The 16,959-nt window shown below is 38.1% G+C and overlaps 2 protein-coding genes across 4 annotated transcripts; both read left to right on the forward strand.

The window, feature by feature from the left end:
* Positions 1–14: 14 nt before the first annotated feature.
* Positions 15–3,535, forward strand: LOC149014103 (ENTH/VHS protein). 3 transcript variants are annotated; one of them, XR_016174104.1, is made up of 3 exons: positions 15–344; positions 1,335–3,142; positions 3,228–3,535. XR_016174104.1 is itself a non-coding variant. In XM_089160053.1 (2 exons), exons 1-2 carry the CDS (start codon positions 150–152, stop codon positions 3,060–3,062), a joined length of 1,923 nt encoding a protein of 640 aa, XP_089016179.1. In that variant the 5' UTR covers positions 15–149; the 3' UTR covers positions 3,063–3,535. The 3 variants fall into 3 exon arrangements, 1 of the variants encoding a protein (XP_089016179.1); XR_016174105.1 differs by having other exon boundaries at positions 3,263–3,535; XM_089160053.1 differs by having other exon boundaries at positions 1,335–3,535.
* Positions 3,536–4,122: 587 nt separating this feature from the next.
* LOC149014104 (CLP protease regulatory subunit CLPX1, mitochondrial-like) lies at positions 4,123–16,893 on the forward strand. The gene is made up of 15 exons (XM_089160050.1): positions 4,123–5,021; positions 5,399–5,457; positions 5,664–5,764; positions 5,943–6,022; positions 6,358–6,408; positions 7,051–7,125; positions 7,263–7,340; positions 7,991–8,047; positions 9,114–9,184; positions 9,281–9,380; positions 9,554–9,658; positions 11,659–11,721; positions 12,445–12,567; positions 14,694–14,849; positions 15,849–16,893. The coding sequence occupies exons 1-15, from the start codon at positions 4,503–4,505 to the stop codon at positions 15,915–15,917; spliced, it is 1,707 nt and encodes a 568-aa protein (XP_089016176.1). The 5' UTR covers positions 4,123–4,502; the 3' UTR covers positions 15,918–16,893.
* The last annotated feature ends 66 nt before the right edge of the window (positions 16,894–16,959 follow it).

A 16,959-nucleotide genomic window follows, 5' to 3' on the forward strand; every position in this document is an offset into this window, starting at 1 on the left:
ATATTCGGGAAAAATTTGTTGGGGTTCGGAGCGATTCGATATTTAAGGGTTTTGGATTTGGTGAATGGATCGAGTAATCCGATTTAGGGATGGAAGCAGCTTCTGAGAGTTGAATTGGGAGAGAAGAAACGGGAAGTGATTGATTAGTGATGGAGGAAGAGGAGAATCAGAGAGAAGGGCATCGGAAGGTAAGGTCGTTGATCGAGATTGCTACGAACTCAACAGCTCCAGATGTCGATCCTCGAATTCTCAAATCAATCAAATGGGTTGTTCGTTCTTCCGATGCCGAACTTCAACTCTCCGTCGAAACCTTAACGGAAAAGATGAAGAAGAACCACTCTCAGGTTATTTGTTTTTTTCATTGTTTTTGCACCCTCTTCTTCTTATCTAATTTGGATTCCAAGCTGGTTCTTTATCAATTAAGGAAAACTGTCTTTGTTTCTGTTTAGGTTCTGTGATAATTCGTTGCTATTGGTTCTTGTTCTCCTTTGTATCCTTTAATTTTATTCTCATCCACCCACCCCTCCGCAAAAAAGAAGAGGATCTTGGGAAATTCGGATTGAAATTCGAATCGGTTGATCGGGTTTTATGTTTAAATTTTGAGTGACTGGTTTTGTTTATAGATTCCTTACCGAAATGGTAGTAGAAGAGGTGGCAATGCCATTCTTCTGACCAGCACAATGCTTATCACCACCCCCTAGGTGTTTACCCTCGATTGCTATGAATTCTAACTAGGCTGAACCATTTCCGCGTCCATTGCAGTTGTAGTTAGTGGAGTTATGGGTTATCTGTTAGTGTTCTAAGATAGAAATACGTGCTATCTTCTCCTCAGTCACATGTTTTGATGTCTGCTAGAATAAATTTGATATGTGTTCTTAGAACATTGTATCTTATGCAAAAATTTGATGTGTAAGTGATCACACTTGACAATCCAGTTCAAACGGTTGCACTAAGAATGTCAAATCCTTGGATAAAATTCCGTAATTGAAGAAATTTTACCGTGGGGTTGACTCAACATGCTATATGGGAGTGACCCCCAGAACTATAGAACTTTTCTTGTTTATTATGGATGCTAAATGGAAGGTTTACTTTCATTGATGGTGTTCTTACTCACCAGAAGCTGGAGAAAGCTTCAGATCTTTTTGCCCAATCATTTATTTAATTACTTAAGATAGTTAAATGATTCAAAAAGAGTATCACATTATGTGGGAAACCTTGTACTTAGTTGACATTTCACATCTAATGCTTCCAAAATGGATATCCTCATCATCGTTTGTTTTCCTTTTTGGAAAGAGAAACCTAACAGAATAACTAAACTTCAATAAATTTTGCAGGTCAGGTACCTTGCACTTCTCATAATCGATGAGTTGTTCATGCGGTCAAAGCTATTCAGATCACTATTTGTTGTGAAATTTGATCAGTTTTTGGGTTTGAGTGTTGGTTTTGGAAGAAACTATGAACTCCCTCCACCTCATGATATTGCAAAGAAGCTTCGTTCCAAAGCAATAGAGTTCTTAGAGAAATGGAATGATTCATTTGGCATACATTATAGACAGGTGAGGTTAGGATTTGACTACTTGAAGAATACGCTTCGGTTGCAGTTTCCAAATATTCGGCAAAATGCATCACGGATAGAGCAAGAGAGAAGAGAGAGAGAGAGGAGGTCACAAGAGATTTTGCAAAACAAGTTTGCGTCTCTTAAGGAAATCATTGCTTCATATAAGGGTGAAATTTTGTCAACATTTGATGAAATAGAGGAATGCTTGCAGATTCTTAATGCCCAAAACGAATCAAGGACATTTGATGCGCTTGAGGAGGATGAAGTTGAAGAAGTCAGGTGCTCTGCTTTACTACAGATTCGTCTTGCTTCTTTAAAAGAAGGGCACAAGGTTCATGAGAATAGCGACAATCAAGCTGTTTTTGATGTACTAAAGGAACTGTACAAGCTTCTGGTGACAAAGCATCTGGTCTCGTTGCAAGAATGGATGGTTGTTCTTGTAAAGGTTGAAACTGAAGATGTCAGATTTAGAGATTCCACACTGAAAGATCTTATTGACATTCGTAATTGTTTGCTATCAGTGAAGAAGAGGTGTGAAGAATCAGGTTGTGCTCTTACCAAGCTTGTCAATCGTGAAGAAGAGGATTTGTGGGAGGAGGGTAAAATAGAAGTGTCTGATGGTGGGAGTTGTGGGGAACCTAGCAAGCCATGTGAAGATATCGGAAGTATGACGACCCTGAGAGAAAAGAAAGACCCTGGCTGCAGTACAGATCCAAGTAGCAGTAAGACTGTGGATCACACAATAGATGGTTCTCAAATAACCTCTCTTAAAGGAGAGCTTTTGGCTGAAGCTCCTGTTATGACTTGGGGTTCCTTCCTGGATAGTTGGGGTTCAAGACGAGATGCTTTTGCTAATCAGAGAGGACTGGAACTTGAGAGTCACTGGGGCCGGGTAGACCCAGATGCGGTTATTCCAGCAGAAAAAATTGCTGAATTGAATGTTCACACAACATTATATAAGGAAGACGATGTTGAAATCCAACCATGCCATGCTCCTTTGAAAAAGGGGGGACTTTGCCAGAGAAGAGATTTGAGAGTTTGTCCATTCCATGGGCCCATCGTTCCGCGGGACTCTAAAGGAAACCCAATCATTGAAAAATCATCCTCAGATGACAAAACTCTTGATTTGGGGTCTAAAACAGTTGATGAATTGGCCAAACAGGCAGTGAAGAACGTGCGAGACAGAGACAGAGATAAACGCTTGCTGAAGCGTGCAAAGCTTGCAAAGGTTCGCGAGCACAATGAAGCAGTCTTGTGTCAATCTGCACTTGCATCAACCTCACGGTCTGCAACATTTGGAGAAACCTTGGAACCAGTAGGTGCAAGCAGGACCGTCACCAGAGAGAAGAAACAAACACTTGCGTCAATGCTGCATAAGAAAGTTACCCCCAAAGATAGATTAGGAAAGCGCCTTTTGAATTCTCGTGCGACAGATGCAACAGTAAGACAGCTGACATTAGGAGAAGATGCAAAATATAGGGAAGCTTTCCCAAATCAATGGTAGATTGATGCATCATGTTTGCTCTTAAATTTGTGGGGTTCAAACTTGGAGATTGATTCTCTGATCAGAGATTTTCGTCTGAGGTGAATACCGAATGACTTTTCTTTTTTCCTTCTCATTTACCAAATTTGTAATATATGTTGGACCGAACTGTACATTGTTAAGCAGGAATTGATTGAGCGGGCATTGCTTCTTCTGCCCAGGTAAAGCATTGGATTGTTTACCATATCAAATGAAGATCAACAGATCAAAAATCAAGCGACTTTGTTAAAGACATGTATCCTATCTAAGCATTTGTATCATTTCATAAATAAGAAATGTTGTAGGCATCCGAAATTGTTAGAGACTTTGTTCTCGATGCTTATCGGGGAATTTTTTTTATCTGTTAAACGCTTATCTGGGAACTGTTGTACCTGTAATTTTGCTTTCCAGGCAGCCAGTATTTTTTTTTTTTTTTGGTATGATATCTACAGGTATTTAGCAGTTCTCGTTTTCTCTCTTTAATTAATTAATTAACTTATCGTGAATGAGATAAACTAATGCTGAAAGTCGCATCACCTGCTAATAAGTTGAATTTAAATAAGGTCGAGCGTTAAATTAATCGCTCTATCCCATCAGAAGGTCGGAAATTTCTGTGGATAAAGTTATTAATTTCCTCATTTGGAGGTCCTTATCCATTATATAGAGCAATTGCTTCTTATTTATTTTTTGTGTAGTTACTCAATGTCAGGTATTGGACCTGACCAAGCTGCCCGTCTTTCATGGGCAGCCCAAATTCAATTCAGATGGCTGGGATGGGAGGATGGCCTACTCGGGTGGAGAAAATCTGGATTAGTATGACTAATGCATCAAAAATTATTTTAACACTATCTATATATATTATTACGTTGGTCCAAATCTAAATGTTCCTGTAGCAAATTAAACCCTCTTACACACGTGACGTGGCAAATTGGATTAAGTGTTTTACCAAAAAAAAAATAAAAAATTAAGCACCACGTAACGCAACAGCTGGATGATATACGCTTATTATCAGTTAATTTGTCATAAAATTGTTAGGCAGTAATACACTAATACACGTTTGGTTTTCCCCGAAAAAGAATATCAGCGATTTACGAAAAATACGTAACCACTGAAGAGTAGGGATTGGGAAGTAGAAATGTCCAGAGCGAGCTGAAAACTTGATGCATGACCCATCTCTCTCTCTTCTCTCTTTCTTTTTTCTTCTTTCTTCATGGATGGATAAAATCTGCTAGTCAAACCTCTAATCGCAGATTCAAGGGCTAAATATATTAGGTTCTTCATCGCTTCCACAAACCCCTATTTCCTTTCCCTTCCCGATTTTAATTTCCGTAGCCTGTTCTGCAAGGGGATTTGAAAGGAAAAAAAAATCTTTCTTTTGATTTTTGGTGGTCTTATCCGGAGAGAAAACTAAGAAGCAGAGCCATGGCGGCTGCTGCGGCTGCTTTGAGATCGAAATTTTTAAAAGAATCAGCTTCGAGAGCTGTTTCCCAGGATAGGTTATCTATTTTTCATAATAGTTATAGAAGAAAAAGCGACGATTTTTGGACCAGAATGCCTAACTGTGTCAATAGATTCAGAATGGTTCATCTTCAAAGAGATTTAGTTGATAAGGATTCAGGTTATTCCCAAAGCTCTCATCTTTTATCGGATTCCAGTGAGGACCGATGCAAGGAATCAACTAGTTTGGCGGATACTGTAATGTCAAATGGAGAACCCCCTGAGTACTGGATACCACCGGGAGATAATCATGCGGTGCGCTTTGCGGCGGCGAAGGGGAATTCAGTGCGTTGTGGTGGAGGCGGGGGAGCCTCTATGGGTTCTGGATTGAATTCCAATGATAGGAGCTGGGGAGGAGGGAATTTTGAAAACAATTTTCCGACCCCAAAGGAAATCTGCAAAGAACTCGATACTTATGTTATAGGCCAGGAGCGAGCCAAGAAGGTAACGTCAGTATATTTGTTTCATTACAGTTTCGTTGCTTAAAAGCTTAAATTTTTCTTCTCCACTGTTATGGAGGTATTGCTATACTGACGAAGGCAATGAAGTTCTGTGAATCTCCATGCTTGTAGAGAAATAGGAATGGTACTTGAATTTGTTTATGTCAGTATGGGATTATATTGGCGTTACTTTGTGTAAATCGTTGTCTATTTTGGAGATGATAAGTCGTTTCTATTCCTTTTCCTTGTTCTCATATGTATTCTGGAGAGCAATAGCAAGTATTTTGAACCAAGTTTCTATCCTAATGTCAATAAATAGTTATTTATGCAGTAAACTTATTAACTCAAGCCTTCTTCTATTACTGCATCTTCTAAATGCAGGTACTTTCTGTTGCGGTTTACAACCATTACAAGAGAATATACTGCGAGTCCGTGCTCAAGTGAGTAGTTTGGCCTTGCTTTGAGCTTTCCTTTTCTCCTTACTTACAATTAGGGCTCACAATAATTTAGAATCTTAGGTTACTCTGTATGATTATAAGAAGAAGCACTATAAGTCTCCTCTTGCCAGTTGAAACTCCAGCGTTATTATACTTATTCATTTAAAAATTTTGTTCTTAACACTCATCACCACAACCTATGATATCAGGCCTGCTGGAGATGGAGTTGATGGTGAAGTGAATTCAATGGATGATGATTCTGTAGAGCTCGAGAAAAGTAACATTCTTCTACTGGGCCCAACTGGCTCAGGTGTGAACCATTGTCATATTCTCCACAGTGATTGCATTAATTTGATTGTGGCATGAGTTTGTCCTATTTGAATTTTATTTTATAATGTTTATTCCGGATCGACAGAAGGAATCTTTTATGTTGGTGTCCTTTAGGGTACTGATCTCTTCCTACCTGTTTAATGTTTTTTCAAGGACAGGGAAGACATTACTTGCAAAAACCTTGGCACGGCTTGTGAATGTTCCATTTGTTATTGCAGATGCAACAACACTGACCCAGGCAAGTTGAGTCTTATTCAGCAATTAATAAGAACTGTTGCTTTTCCTTCTTTCCTTGGGAAATTCAAGAATAATGTTTATTGAAGTGTTATGGAGCTAGTATTTCAACTTTTAGGTGTCACCTTGACCAGGCTAGCTTTTTGTAGACTACTCAATCAGAAAGAAAGTAAGATTGGTTTGGGATTACTTTTAGAACTATTCAGAATATCCCAACTGCACAATGGGGTGTTCCAGGAATTACCACGAACCAGCCCTAATTCACTCGATCTTGGTGTTTGCTCAAATTGAAATGCTCAGTGGAAAGTAAATTGATTCTGTTTGACCTCTTTTTTGCAGGCTGGATATGTTGGAGAAGATGTTGAATCCATATTACACAAGCTTCTTATGGTAATTCTCAAGCGTATCCTATGAAAAACTTGTAGCTTTTACCATAGGATTTCCTCCCTGCTGTTATTCTTGGATACTTTCCCGGAGTATCTTCGGCATAATTTTTTCACATGGTTGCTCAGTTGGTGCCCAAATTTTGCTTTCAAGTAGCATCTAGCAAACCCATATCCACATCTGAAAGTGTCAGTCCTGAGGGACTCACTCATACACGTCAGAAATCATGGAAGAAACTGAAATGTGAAGATGTTCCCAGAAACACAACCTAACAAGACCAAAGCTACCAGAGGGCAGATATTTACAGCTGTATAGAGCAGCTTATTTTAATGGGTCATGATGTAAAGAGATATATGAAAGTTCAAAACTCATGATTTAAGAAAATTATAATTATGTTTTGTAGAGTCACGTTTCACCTTCAGGAGATAAATTTTTAGTGACAATTTATTCATGGTGTCCATCATCATTTAGTTGGAACATGTTGAACATGGCTTGCAAAATAGCTGTTGGAATCCTGAGACTTCCCTTTGGCTGGACATTTCTATGCTGTTATCTGTACGCACTTGATACTGTTATCATGAAAATGTAATTGCCATATGTTGTTCTATACAATACCATAAGTTGGTCGCTTGTCTTCTTGTATATCAGGTTGCTGACTTTAATGTGGCGGCTGCTGAGAAGGGAATTGTCTACATCGACGAAGTTGATAAGATTGCCAAAAAGGTCAACTCTATGCCCTTTGATGGTTGGAAAATATACTGTGATGCTGCTTCTTCTTCTTCTGTTTTATTTTTATTTTTTTTACTTATATTGTTTTTCTAAGCACTGCCGTCTACCACTTTGTCTTTGCATATGTGCAGGCTGAGAGTCTCAACATAAGCCGAGACGTATCAGGCGAGGGTGTCCAGCAGGCATTACTAAAAATGCTGGAAGGAACAGTGAGTTTTTATCTGCATATTGGTTGTTGTTATTGAAACCTTGGATAGCTTCACAAACAACAAATAACTTCACCAGGGTTTTGTCTAAGGAGTTCATGTCCAGTTCCATTTGATGATGATCTTATTAAATCTTGTGGTACAGAAAGTTCTACTGGATCAACTTATCTTGACATTTGTCTCATAATTCTTGTAAATCTGCTATGTGGTCACTCGATGGGCAATCTGTTGCTTTTGTTTCTCCCTATTCTCCCTTATGGAGGGATTTGGAATGTACTTCAGACATTCACTCTTATATGTTGTCCAAATTAGTCTGTTCTGCAGTAAATTTGAGGCGGCCTTCATCTTTGGTCCTTTTATGTGCCCTTAGTTATTTGAAAGGACAAGCTATGAACAGCATACCAATGCAATCCATGTATTTTGATAGGGTTGGGACTATCCATTGACTCATTTAGCATGTAGTCAATGGGATTGTCTATTCAATACTATCTAGACAAACAAGTCATTTGGTTTATGTAGTTATATCTGGACAATAGGTCATGCTTTTCCTAGCTACTAAATAGACTGCTATGTTGAACCAGTTTCTATTTCATGAGATTTTTTTTTTCTTTCTATGTTTTGCTTTTTAGAATTTAATTCCTGTGCTGGAACAGGTGGTTAATGTACCAGAAAAGGGAGCTCGAAAGCATCCTCGAGGTGACAGTATTCAGGTATACTGGTTGTTGCATACTCAGTAAACTGGCCAGCAAAACATACTTCTTGTTCTAGGAATTTTTCTGGCAGGAGGAACTCTCAAACATTCTGAATCCTTGTAATTTTTCAAATGAGAAAAATATGACTGAAAGCTACCTGAAAAACAGTGTCCTAAGGAGAAATGAAACAAATTTTCTGGGAAATTTAATGAAAATTATGAAGAAGCTTGCAGCAATATTAGGCGTGGTTGTATTTTCAGTTTCTATCCTTCAAGCTATAGTGTCGATGATTATTCAGTCAGTCAATCATTTAATCCAATGGTGAATGTTCATCCTAGATTTGAAGAACTCAATATGTGCTGTGCAATTACACTGGAGGACAAAAATAAACATAATTTTGTAAGCAAACTTCAAGTTTACAGTAAAGAATTGGATCATTACAGTGATTCATCAAAATCCAGTCAGAGATCTTTGGCTGTAAAATGTGAAGGATTCCATCCTTTAGTGTTGTCGTGACCGTTATAAACCCACAATTAGAAGAAGAAAATCTTTGTGATGGATGGGGATAGAAGCCCCAAAGAAAAAATAAATCCCTCGGAAGTTCAGCGTTACTTTTCTCCCTGAATCTTTTTAATCTTATTGATAGTTTAGTTTTCATTTATCTGGATTGATTTTAACTGAAAAAAACTTCTCTGAAGTCTAAACTCTAAAGAGGAGAAAGAGACGTAAGCTTTTTCCTTAGAAGTGTGGGGCACCTCTGGTGCTGAACCTTTGAGGACATAGAGTTCATTAATTTTCCTATTACATACAGCCATTTCCCTCTCTGTGAATCTAAATCATCTGGAATCTCTAATTTTCAGTTTTCTATATTCTCTTTTACTGCTTTCTAGATATTTGAGATTTGCTCCAGCGCTCTAGATTGTGCATAAATCTTCAGGGTTGCTACTAATGAAGGGATTTGACTGTACCTTTGATGTGGTTAATGATTTCTTTTGTCACATGTACCTTGTTAGATACAGTTTATTTAGTCTACCGTTATATTCTCCCTCCCTCACTCTTTTATTTCCCTCCTTTTTGTTTCCAGATTGACACTAGGGATATTCTCTTCATCTGTGGGGGTGCCTTTATTGACTTGGAGAAATCAATATCAGATAGGTTAGAGAGGCTGTATAGACGTGGTCATCATCTTGATTTGAATACTATTGCTTCTTCTTGTGTGTTATTTCTAAGTTATATGTTGTATGTCACTAGGCGGCATGATTCTTCAATTGGGTTTGGAGCACCAGTGCGTGCAAACATGAGGACTGGTAGTCTGACAAATGCTATGGTGACTTCATCTTTATTAGAAACTGTAAGTGTGAATGAATTTTTTTTGGGGATGAATGTGTTGATCAAGTTTTAACTAGCAAGTAAACACTTGCAGCTTGCAACCTTCTTTTTGGCATTCTTTTGCCCTTTTCTCCTTGTGGCTCATACCTTATTATAGATTCACTAACTATAAGAAAATAAACTTGGTATATGCAGGTTGAAAGCAGTGATCTTATTGTGTACGGTCTAATACCAGAATTTATTGGACGATTTCCAATCCTTATCAGTTTATCAGCTTTAAATGAAGATCAGCTGGTTCAGGTAATATAATCTGATGATGCATGCTTGGTATGCTTACGCATATGAGTTGGTTATAGATTTTGATTTATAATTTGAAAAATGGAAAATAAATTAGTCTTATTGAGATATCATTAATAGCATTTCCAAGTAGTGAAGTGTTTTTAATAAAAATTAAAAATAAAAATTAGTGAAGTGTTGATAGCTCATTTGTCACATAAATTATTGAGAATCCCCTAGCTATCTAAGCTGGCATGTCGCACACACTACTAAAACACAGCACTCAAACATAGACACATAGAGAACCACTGATGCAGAATTGAAGACATATTTACGAAAGAAGAAGCCCATTGGGTTAGGCCCATCAAAGGCCTAAAGTTGTCACCTGAATCAGCCCATGGCTTTCATGGGCTAGGACTGTTTTAATGGGTTTAAGTTAGCCCACATATGTTGAACTTCATAGTCTATACCTAAGCCTAAATCTAGTTTTTGGAAAGTCAATAAAAGGGGCTTTAGTTTGAAAATAAGAGAACTCATTGTCAAAGGAGTTCTCCTTTGTCAAGAGTTAGGTAGTAGTTGAGTTATTAATAGGTAGGTGGTGTTAGCTAGTGGTTAGATGTTGCCATTAATGTTTATGTCTCTTTAGAATGCTATATAAAGAGACTTATGTAAGTGGTGAAAAAACAACTTGTGAAATGAAATCAAATTGCTTGCTAGCATTCCTCCTCTTGGAGAACCCTTGTGTTTGATCAAGGTAGATTGGTGTTCGATCCAATCGATCCACCTTGCGGTGAGAAGCCCGGTGTTACATGTTACTTTGTTGTCCTTATTGTTCTCTTAATTCTCTTATATTGTTCCATCCATTCTTCTTTATAGCATACTGTTGTTTTGAAAACCTAGTTAGTCATTGTTCTTAAATCAATATCCTTGTTTAACCACTTCGGTTTTCAGCCTTCCATTATATCTGAATTTTATCTATCTTAAGTCTATCAAATCTGAAGTTGATTCCCTGTGAAAGGTCCTATTTGGCTACTGTTTTGATCATTCAAATACAGTACTAAATTAACCACCAAACCCCCCCCCCCCCCCCCAAAAAAAAAAATAATAATAATAATAATAAATAAATGAAAAGGAGCACAGAGGCAGAGGATACTAACTTTTCTTAACCTGTTGCTGGGGGTGTTAATAACTAGCCTGACTTGAAAAGCCGAACCAAAATTGGGCAGCTATTTATAGTTGGTCTCAGATGGGGCTCATGCGGATATCCATTATTTGAGTGTAGACAAATTAGACCTGTGGGAAGTTGCCAAATGACCTGAGTAGTGATTACTGATAAAAATAAAACCAATTGAAAAACTGTTTATTAGAAGACTATATTGATGGACCAGATTCTAAGCTTTGGATTAAGTATGATGCTGAAGAAACCTGAATGGAGGGTAAGGCTGAGTGTATTGATTGACGTAATGCTATCTTCCCCCCCCCCCCCCTTTTTCTGTGGGTTGGGGGAAGAAGCACTTGATGCTTAATGTAATGTATGTATGTTTTTTAGGGACAGGTGGTCTTTTCTTATGCTGTGTAATTGATAGTTTAAATAAAATATTGAGGCCTTAAGGCCCAAAGCCAACAGGGTGGACCAAATTGGAAAGTAAATGGTTTAACAGAATTTTGCCATTATCAGTCCTAAACTGGTCCTCGATCAATTGGAATCTGGAACACTGAAACTGTCTACACACTGAGACCAACAAACTATAAAACAGCTTGGTCTGCACAGCTGGCACTGATTATAAACCTGCTGGTCTCATGCTGGCCCCAGAGAGAATTTTTCTAGGTCAACCAGACCAAACCAACTGAGACCAACCAATTTTCTTTTGGGTCAAGGGGACCAATCAATACACAAGCTAACTTCTAATGCCCTCTCTCTCTCTCTCTCTCTCTCTCTCTCTCTCTCTCTGTGTTTTTCAAGTCTCCTCAACTGTTGAATTTCTGTAGTGTATGCTAACAATTGATAAGGATTTGGTTTATAGGTTCTCACTGAGCCAAAGAGTGCGCTGGCAAAACAATACAAAAAGATGTTTCAAATGAATGATGTAAGTTTTTCTTCTCAGATTTTTTCATTCCTTTTCTTTGGTATGATGTGGACCTGTGAAACATTAATAGTTACTGGGTGTTACATATATGTTTTTGCATTTTGGTGGCTGTTGCAGGACAAATGTCTGGCCACCAGGTCAACTGCTTTTCCCATTGTGTTATATTTTTTGCATGCTTTAATGTTTTTGTGTCACGGAAGAAATCATTGGCTTTTCTCTCCCTCCTTCATTTTGTTCTTTTTGAGCTTTCTTTGCTCCCCTTTTGCAGTTTCTTTTACCATTCGTAAGATATGCATGTCTTGAATGTTGATTGCATTGTGAAATTCATATTTAGTCCTCTCTTTGTTCTATCAATTTTTCGGAAATAATATAGAATTGGAAAGAAAACAACGTACTTGGGGTGAGAATAACCGAACTGTAAGCCCCTGATCCTCCCCGAATTCCTTTTTCCGATCCATTAATTTTCTGCGACCTCTGCAGCCCCCTCTCTGGTTTCTTTCTTGACAGACTACCCAGGTTTTCTGGGTCATTAAGGTTTTTTCTTGCACAGGTGATGAAAGCAATTCTTTCAGGTTCAACTTACAACAGTTTTAAGTGTCTGAAATATGATTTTGTTGTTATCTTTTTAGGTGTTTTATTTAATATACTAGTCATTCACTTTGATGGGTCTACGCCCGTGCCTACCATTTAAAGCCATATTGAACTGTACTATTGTTGGCTCAGGTCAAGCTACATTTCACTGAAAATGCATTGAGATTAATTTCTAGAAAAGCAATGGCTAAAAACACTGGGGCCCGTGGGTTACGTTCCTTATTGGAGAATATCTTGATGGATGCAATGTATGAGGTATGCACTCACTTCCTCCCATACTTTAGATTTCATACAATTGACTTTGATAACCCTGGCATGGTCAGCTATCTAGTGAATTCCAAGATGTTGTGTTATACTGCTATGGTCAATTCTAGAAAAGAAAAAGGAAGGAAAATGTAGTGTCCTGGTAGAAAGTAGTACAGTGTCTATATGTCCACAAATATTGTTCTGATGGTTCAAAAGACAAATGGGTTTGAAGGGTTAGGGCTATCAAAGTAACAGTGTATTCATGCCCATTATTTGCTATGCTGCAAATTGTGGTGTCCGTTGTAGATATTTACTTGCATCAATTGTTGACCTCCACCAAACATGTGCTTACTGTGGGAGACATCTGCAAAACAATTTTGTATTTTGTTAATCACCCTTATATGGTTCTTGCATCTAAGAGGTATAGCTAGAAAGAGTTTTCTAATTTTCCAACTCTAGTTTTTCACACTACTCACATGCCCAAGAATAGGTTTGTGATAGGACCCTAGGATCATGCCATGTGGGTGAGAAAGGGAGTGCTAGGTTTAGTTGTGGGATAATAAATAGGGGGAATTGAGAGGAGAGGATATTACTGGTTATGTGAGTGAGTTTGGGGCAGCCTTTGGCTGAGGGCACCGTGAGGTGTTGGGGGTGACTGGCACCATTAAAACCAGCTCTATCTTGTAAATTTCCTCTGTTTTGCTGTTGAATTCCATAGTGAATTGTAGGTTCTTATCAGTTTGAAATAGATTTCAGGCCAGATCTGAAGCTAATGTGAATAGAGAAGAACCGCAGGATTTTGCAGGGCAGAAGTTGTTTTATCTAGTCATGAGAGCCATGGGGTAGAGAAGGAGAGAAGAGATCTCAGAGAAAGAAGAAAAGAGAGAGAAACTGAAATTGTGGGAGAGGGGGAGAGAATCAAGGACTTCAATTTCTGTTATCTAATTGTGGCTGTTATCCAATTCATCATTTCATGTATTTATAAATCAAAACACAAAATAAGTAAATAAAACAGGATTACTAACTGTGTTAAACTCTTCATTTGGGTTGTTATTCTGGAGTCTATACTTGATTTGAATAACGGGAAGAAAAAAAAACCCAGAAAGAAAACTCATATAGTTGTTGGCTGATTTGGAGTGTCCTGAATTACCTTACCTACAAAATAATGAAGCACAAACTACTTACAAGCTTAGACTTTATCATTTCCTAATCTACTCCCACTATAGAATTCAAATAACCTGCTATAAAGTACATCTCAACTCTCAAGCGATAACAACGAGATTCCTGAAATCTGAGAATTCTAGAAAATGCAAGCCCATTTAGATGTCTTCAGAGTTCAGACTGGGTGAAACCCCTTGGAAGCCTTTGACCATATCTGTCTAATCATGGTGCCCTGCAAAGAAATTTGTTTGAAGAATGCTCACTGTATGGACTACTGGTGTGGAAGTAGTCTTAGGTGGGTTCCTGTTACTTGTACTCTAATAGGAGTTCTATTAGACTCTTTTTTATGTGACAAAACATTTTTTTTAAACAAAGACTGGAGGTCAATTATAGAATACGCATGCTGATTCAATTGTTATTAGCAATTTGGTCCACATCACACCTGTATTTTTTTTTCTTCGTTTGAGATGCTCTTGGTAGTTTGAGTTTTTATTTTTTTAAAATTTTCCAAACTATTCTACTCAAAATGGGTGTTCCACCTACTCCCGGAGAGGCTGTTTCTTGACTTGAAAAGGTGACATTTTGGTCACAATGAAGCAGCCTTATTACATCAATCCCACCCTTAAATTAATCTACTACTGATTTAAAAATTAACGTATAACTTGGGCCTAATATATTACGATGCTTCAATTAACAAATGCAAATCCAAGACCCTCATTTTGAGATAAAAATCACTCAATAGTGTCCTCGCAGAAGGTATGTGAGGAAGAAAAAGAATTTTCAGTGAGTATATTCAAAAATAAATTTAAGAAAATACTGCTGATTAAAATGACAGACAGGATAGGCAGGAAGAGATAAGCCTCTGCATCTCCATTCTGTTCCAATGCCATCCTCTTATTTATTTTCTTTGCTTCATGAAATGGTACGTCTTGATCCCATCATCCAAAATAATAGCACTTCTTGATTTTTTTCAGATTCCAGACACAAGAACTGGAAAGGATAAAATAGATGCTGTTGTGGTCGATGTAGAAGTGGAAGGATGTGGCTGTGAAGCCAAAATCCTATATGGTGATGATGCGCTGGATCAGTTTCTTTCACAACAGACTGCGAAGGAAGCAGATGGCCTGGAGGTATGTTTTCATTAGTTTATATGATAACTTCCATGTGAATAGAAGTGAAGGAAAACTGAGCAGATCTTTCATCTGCTTGGATCAGTAGATAAGACTCTACTAATGGTAACCCAGATGGAAATGTTGTGTCCGGAATAGTAACTTTATTCACCAGAACACTCTTAACCCTCACATCAGTTATCATGAACCATGCCCGCTTCCTTTGGTTTCATTTAGTGCCATTTCTACTATTCAGGTATTACAGAAGGTTGCAGCATAGCTTAGAGCAGTAGCATTATGCCTTAATATTTTTAACTAAAAAGGCATTAACGTGTCAACTCTGGTACAGCACCTTATAATCATTCTCCATAGTAATTGTAGTTTGAATCTCGAACAAATTATGTGGTCTGGTATTGGATGTGGACCTTAATGGTGAATATCAGACTCTGATGTGAGGAAGTCTAGATCCAAAGGAGATTTATAATACTCGTTATTGATTCCCTTGCCTATGATGACTTGGTCCTTAAGTACAAGTGGGTGGAGAGACAATTGAGTGTGACAATTTGGATCTGACTTGGAGCATTTTTTTTCCCCTTGATTATAATGCTTGACTGTGGTCTTATTCAGTTGTCTTTAAAAGCTGCTGCATACTGGGTGTCTCATCTTATTTGTTTTAGGTGCTGATGAGTCCCTTTAATAATCTTGAATTAGAGAACAGAGTTACAGAAATCCTTACCAGAATGAGGAGACATGGTCATCCCCTCATGATTATGAGCGTGATTGGGGAATACAGAATCCTTACCAGAATGAGGAGAAATGGCATCCCCTCATGATGAGGCGTGATTGGGGAATACAGCCTTACCAGAATGGGGAATGGGCACCCTCAGAGGAGGATTGGGGAATCTTTCTGGTTTACTCAATTGGGTTAAATTATGAAGAAGTCCTCGTCGTGTGAAAATGTCTTTATGTTTTCTATAATAAATAATATTATGAGATAATAACATGAGTTTTGTTTTTCAGAGAACCATTGAAGAATCTGATGGGGATTCGGAGGTGGAACCAGAGCCTTCCGTTGTTGTCAGTATGTAGTCTTCTAGCGATGTCCATACGTGGTCTCAAGCTTGTAATTAAGTTAGTATGTATTTTAGTTATATTAATTCTAATGGCTTTCTGGTTTTCCGTTGGTCTGAAACTTTCAGCATTTTTTTTTTCGTTCAAAAAATAATTCAGTTTTTCAATTCCCAAGAATGAGTTCCAAAGCTTATTTCATAACTGTGTTGGAGCAACTTGAGGTCGCTTAGATTCAGAAAGCATCAACGTCATTGTCCCAAAACTCATATCAACTTAGCTGAAGGAACCCATTTGAATAAGAGTTGAGTGGTCCTCATGTTGATTCCATTCAATGCCCAATGTTCAAATGACCCATGATGCTCTTGGCTTCTCATTATTGTCTCTTTTTCCTGTTCTTCGTGAGTAGAACAGCTCAAGGTCATTGAAGCTTACCTCATGTATCATGATCTACTAGTGTTTTGAACAGAGTTTACTATATCATTGCTTGTTCCAGTTTAATTAATAGGGTTCACTCCAGATCTGATGTGACGGACCTGGTTCTTCTTAGCCCTGAAGTTAGCTGTTTGTCTGAGTTTGTTTCTTAGTCGCTGGAGCCTTTTCTCTGGAAGGGTGAAATAGCCAAACTCCAAGGCGAGGATAATGGAAGGCCTTAAGCATGAGGTTCTTGCAACTAGGCACTATTTGACTAATTATCCCTAAGATTTGATCTTTGCTTGCTGAATCTGTAATGATCTTCTAAAAGCAGGACTGAAGAGGTCATGTGAGATTCCCCGTTTCAACCCATACCCGTGATCTGATATTCGCATGACAAGAAACAAAGGATTAAGGCGACAGATAACTTTAACTTTTGTTCTACTAACAGAAGGATCCAAATTTTCTCATGCTTTGTAGAACTGGATGTTGGGTTCTACAATCGTGATGACACAGCTACAGTTTGCGAGAAAAGGATGTTAATGTAGAAACAATAATGAATTAAAAGAACCCTGGCTGGAAGGTTGCAAACGGTCAAATCATTTCATCAACAATCCTGAACGCAAAATCATGCATGGCTCCCTGGTTC

The sequence above is a fragment of the Hakea prostrata genome, chromosome 6 (genome assembly GCF_041222555.1).
Source record: "Hakea prostrata isolate BN-2017 chromosome 6, UWA_Hpros_2, whole genome shotgun sequence".
NCBI lineage: Eukaryota > Viridiplantae > Streptophyta > Magnoliopsida > Proteales > Proteaceae > Hakea > Hakea prostrata.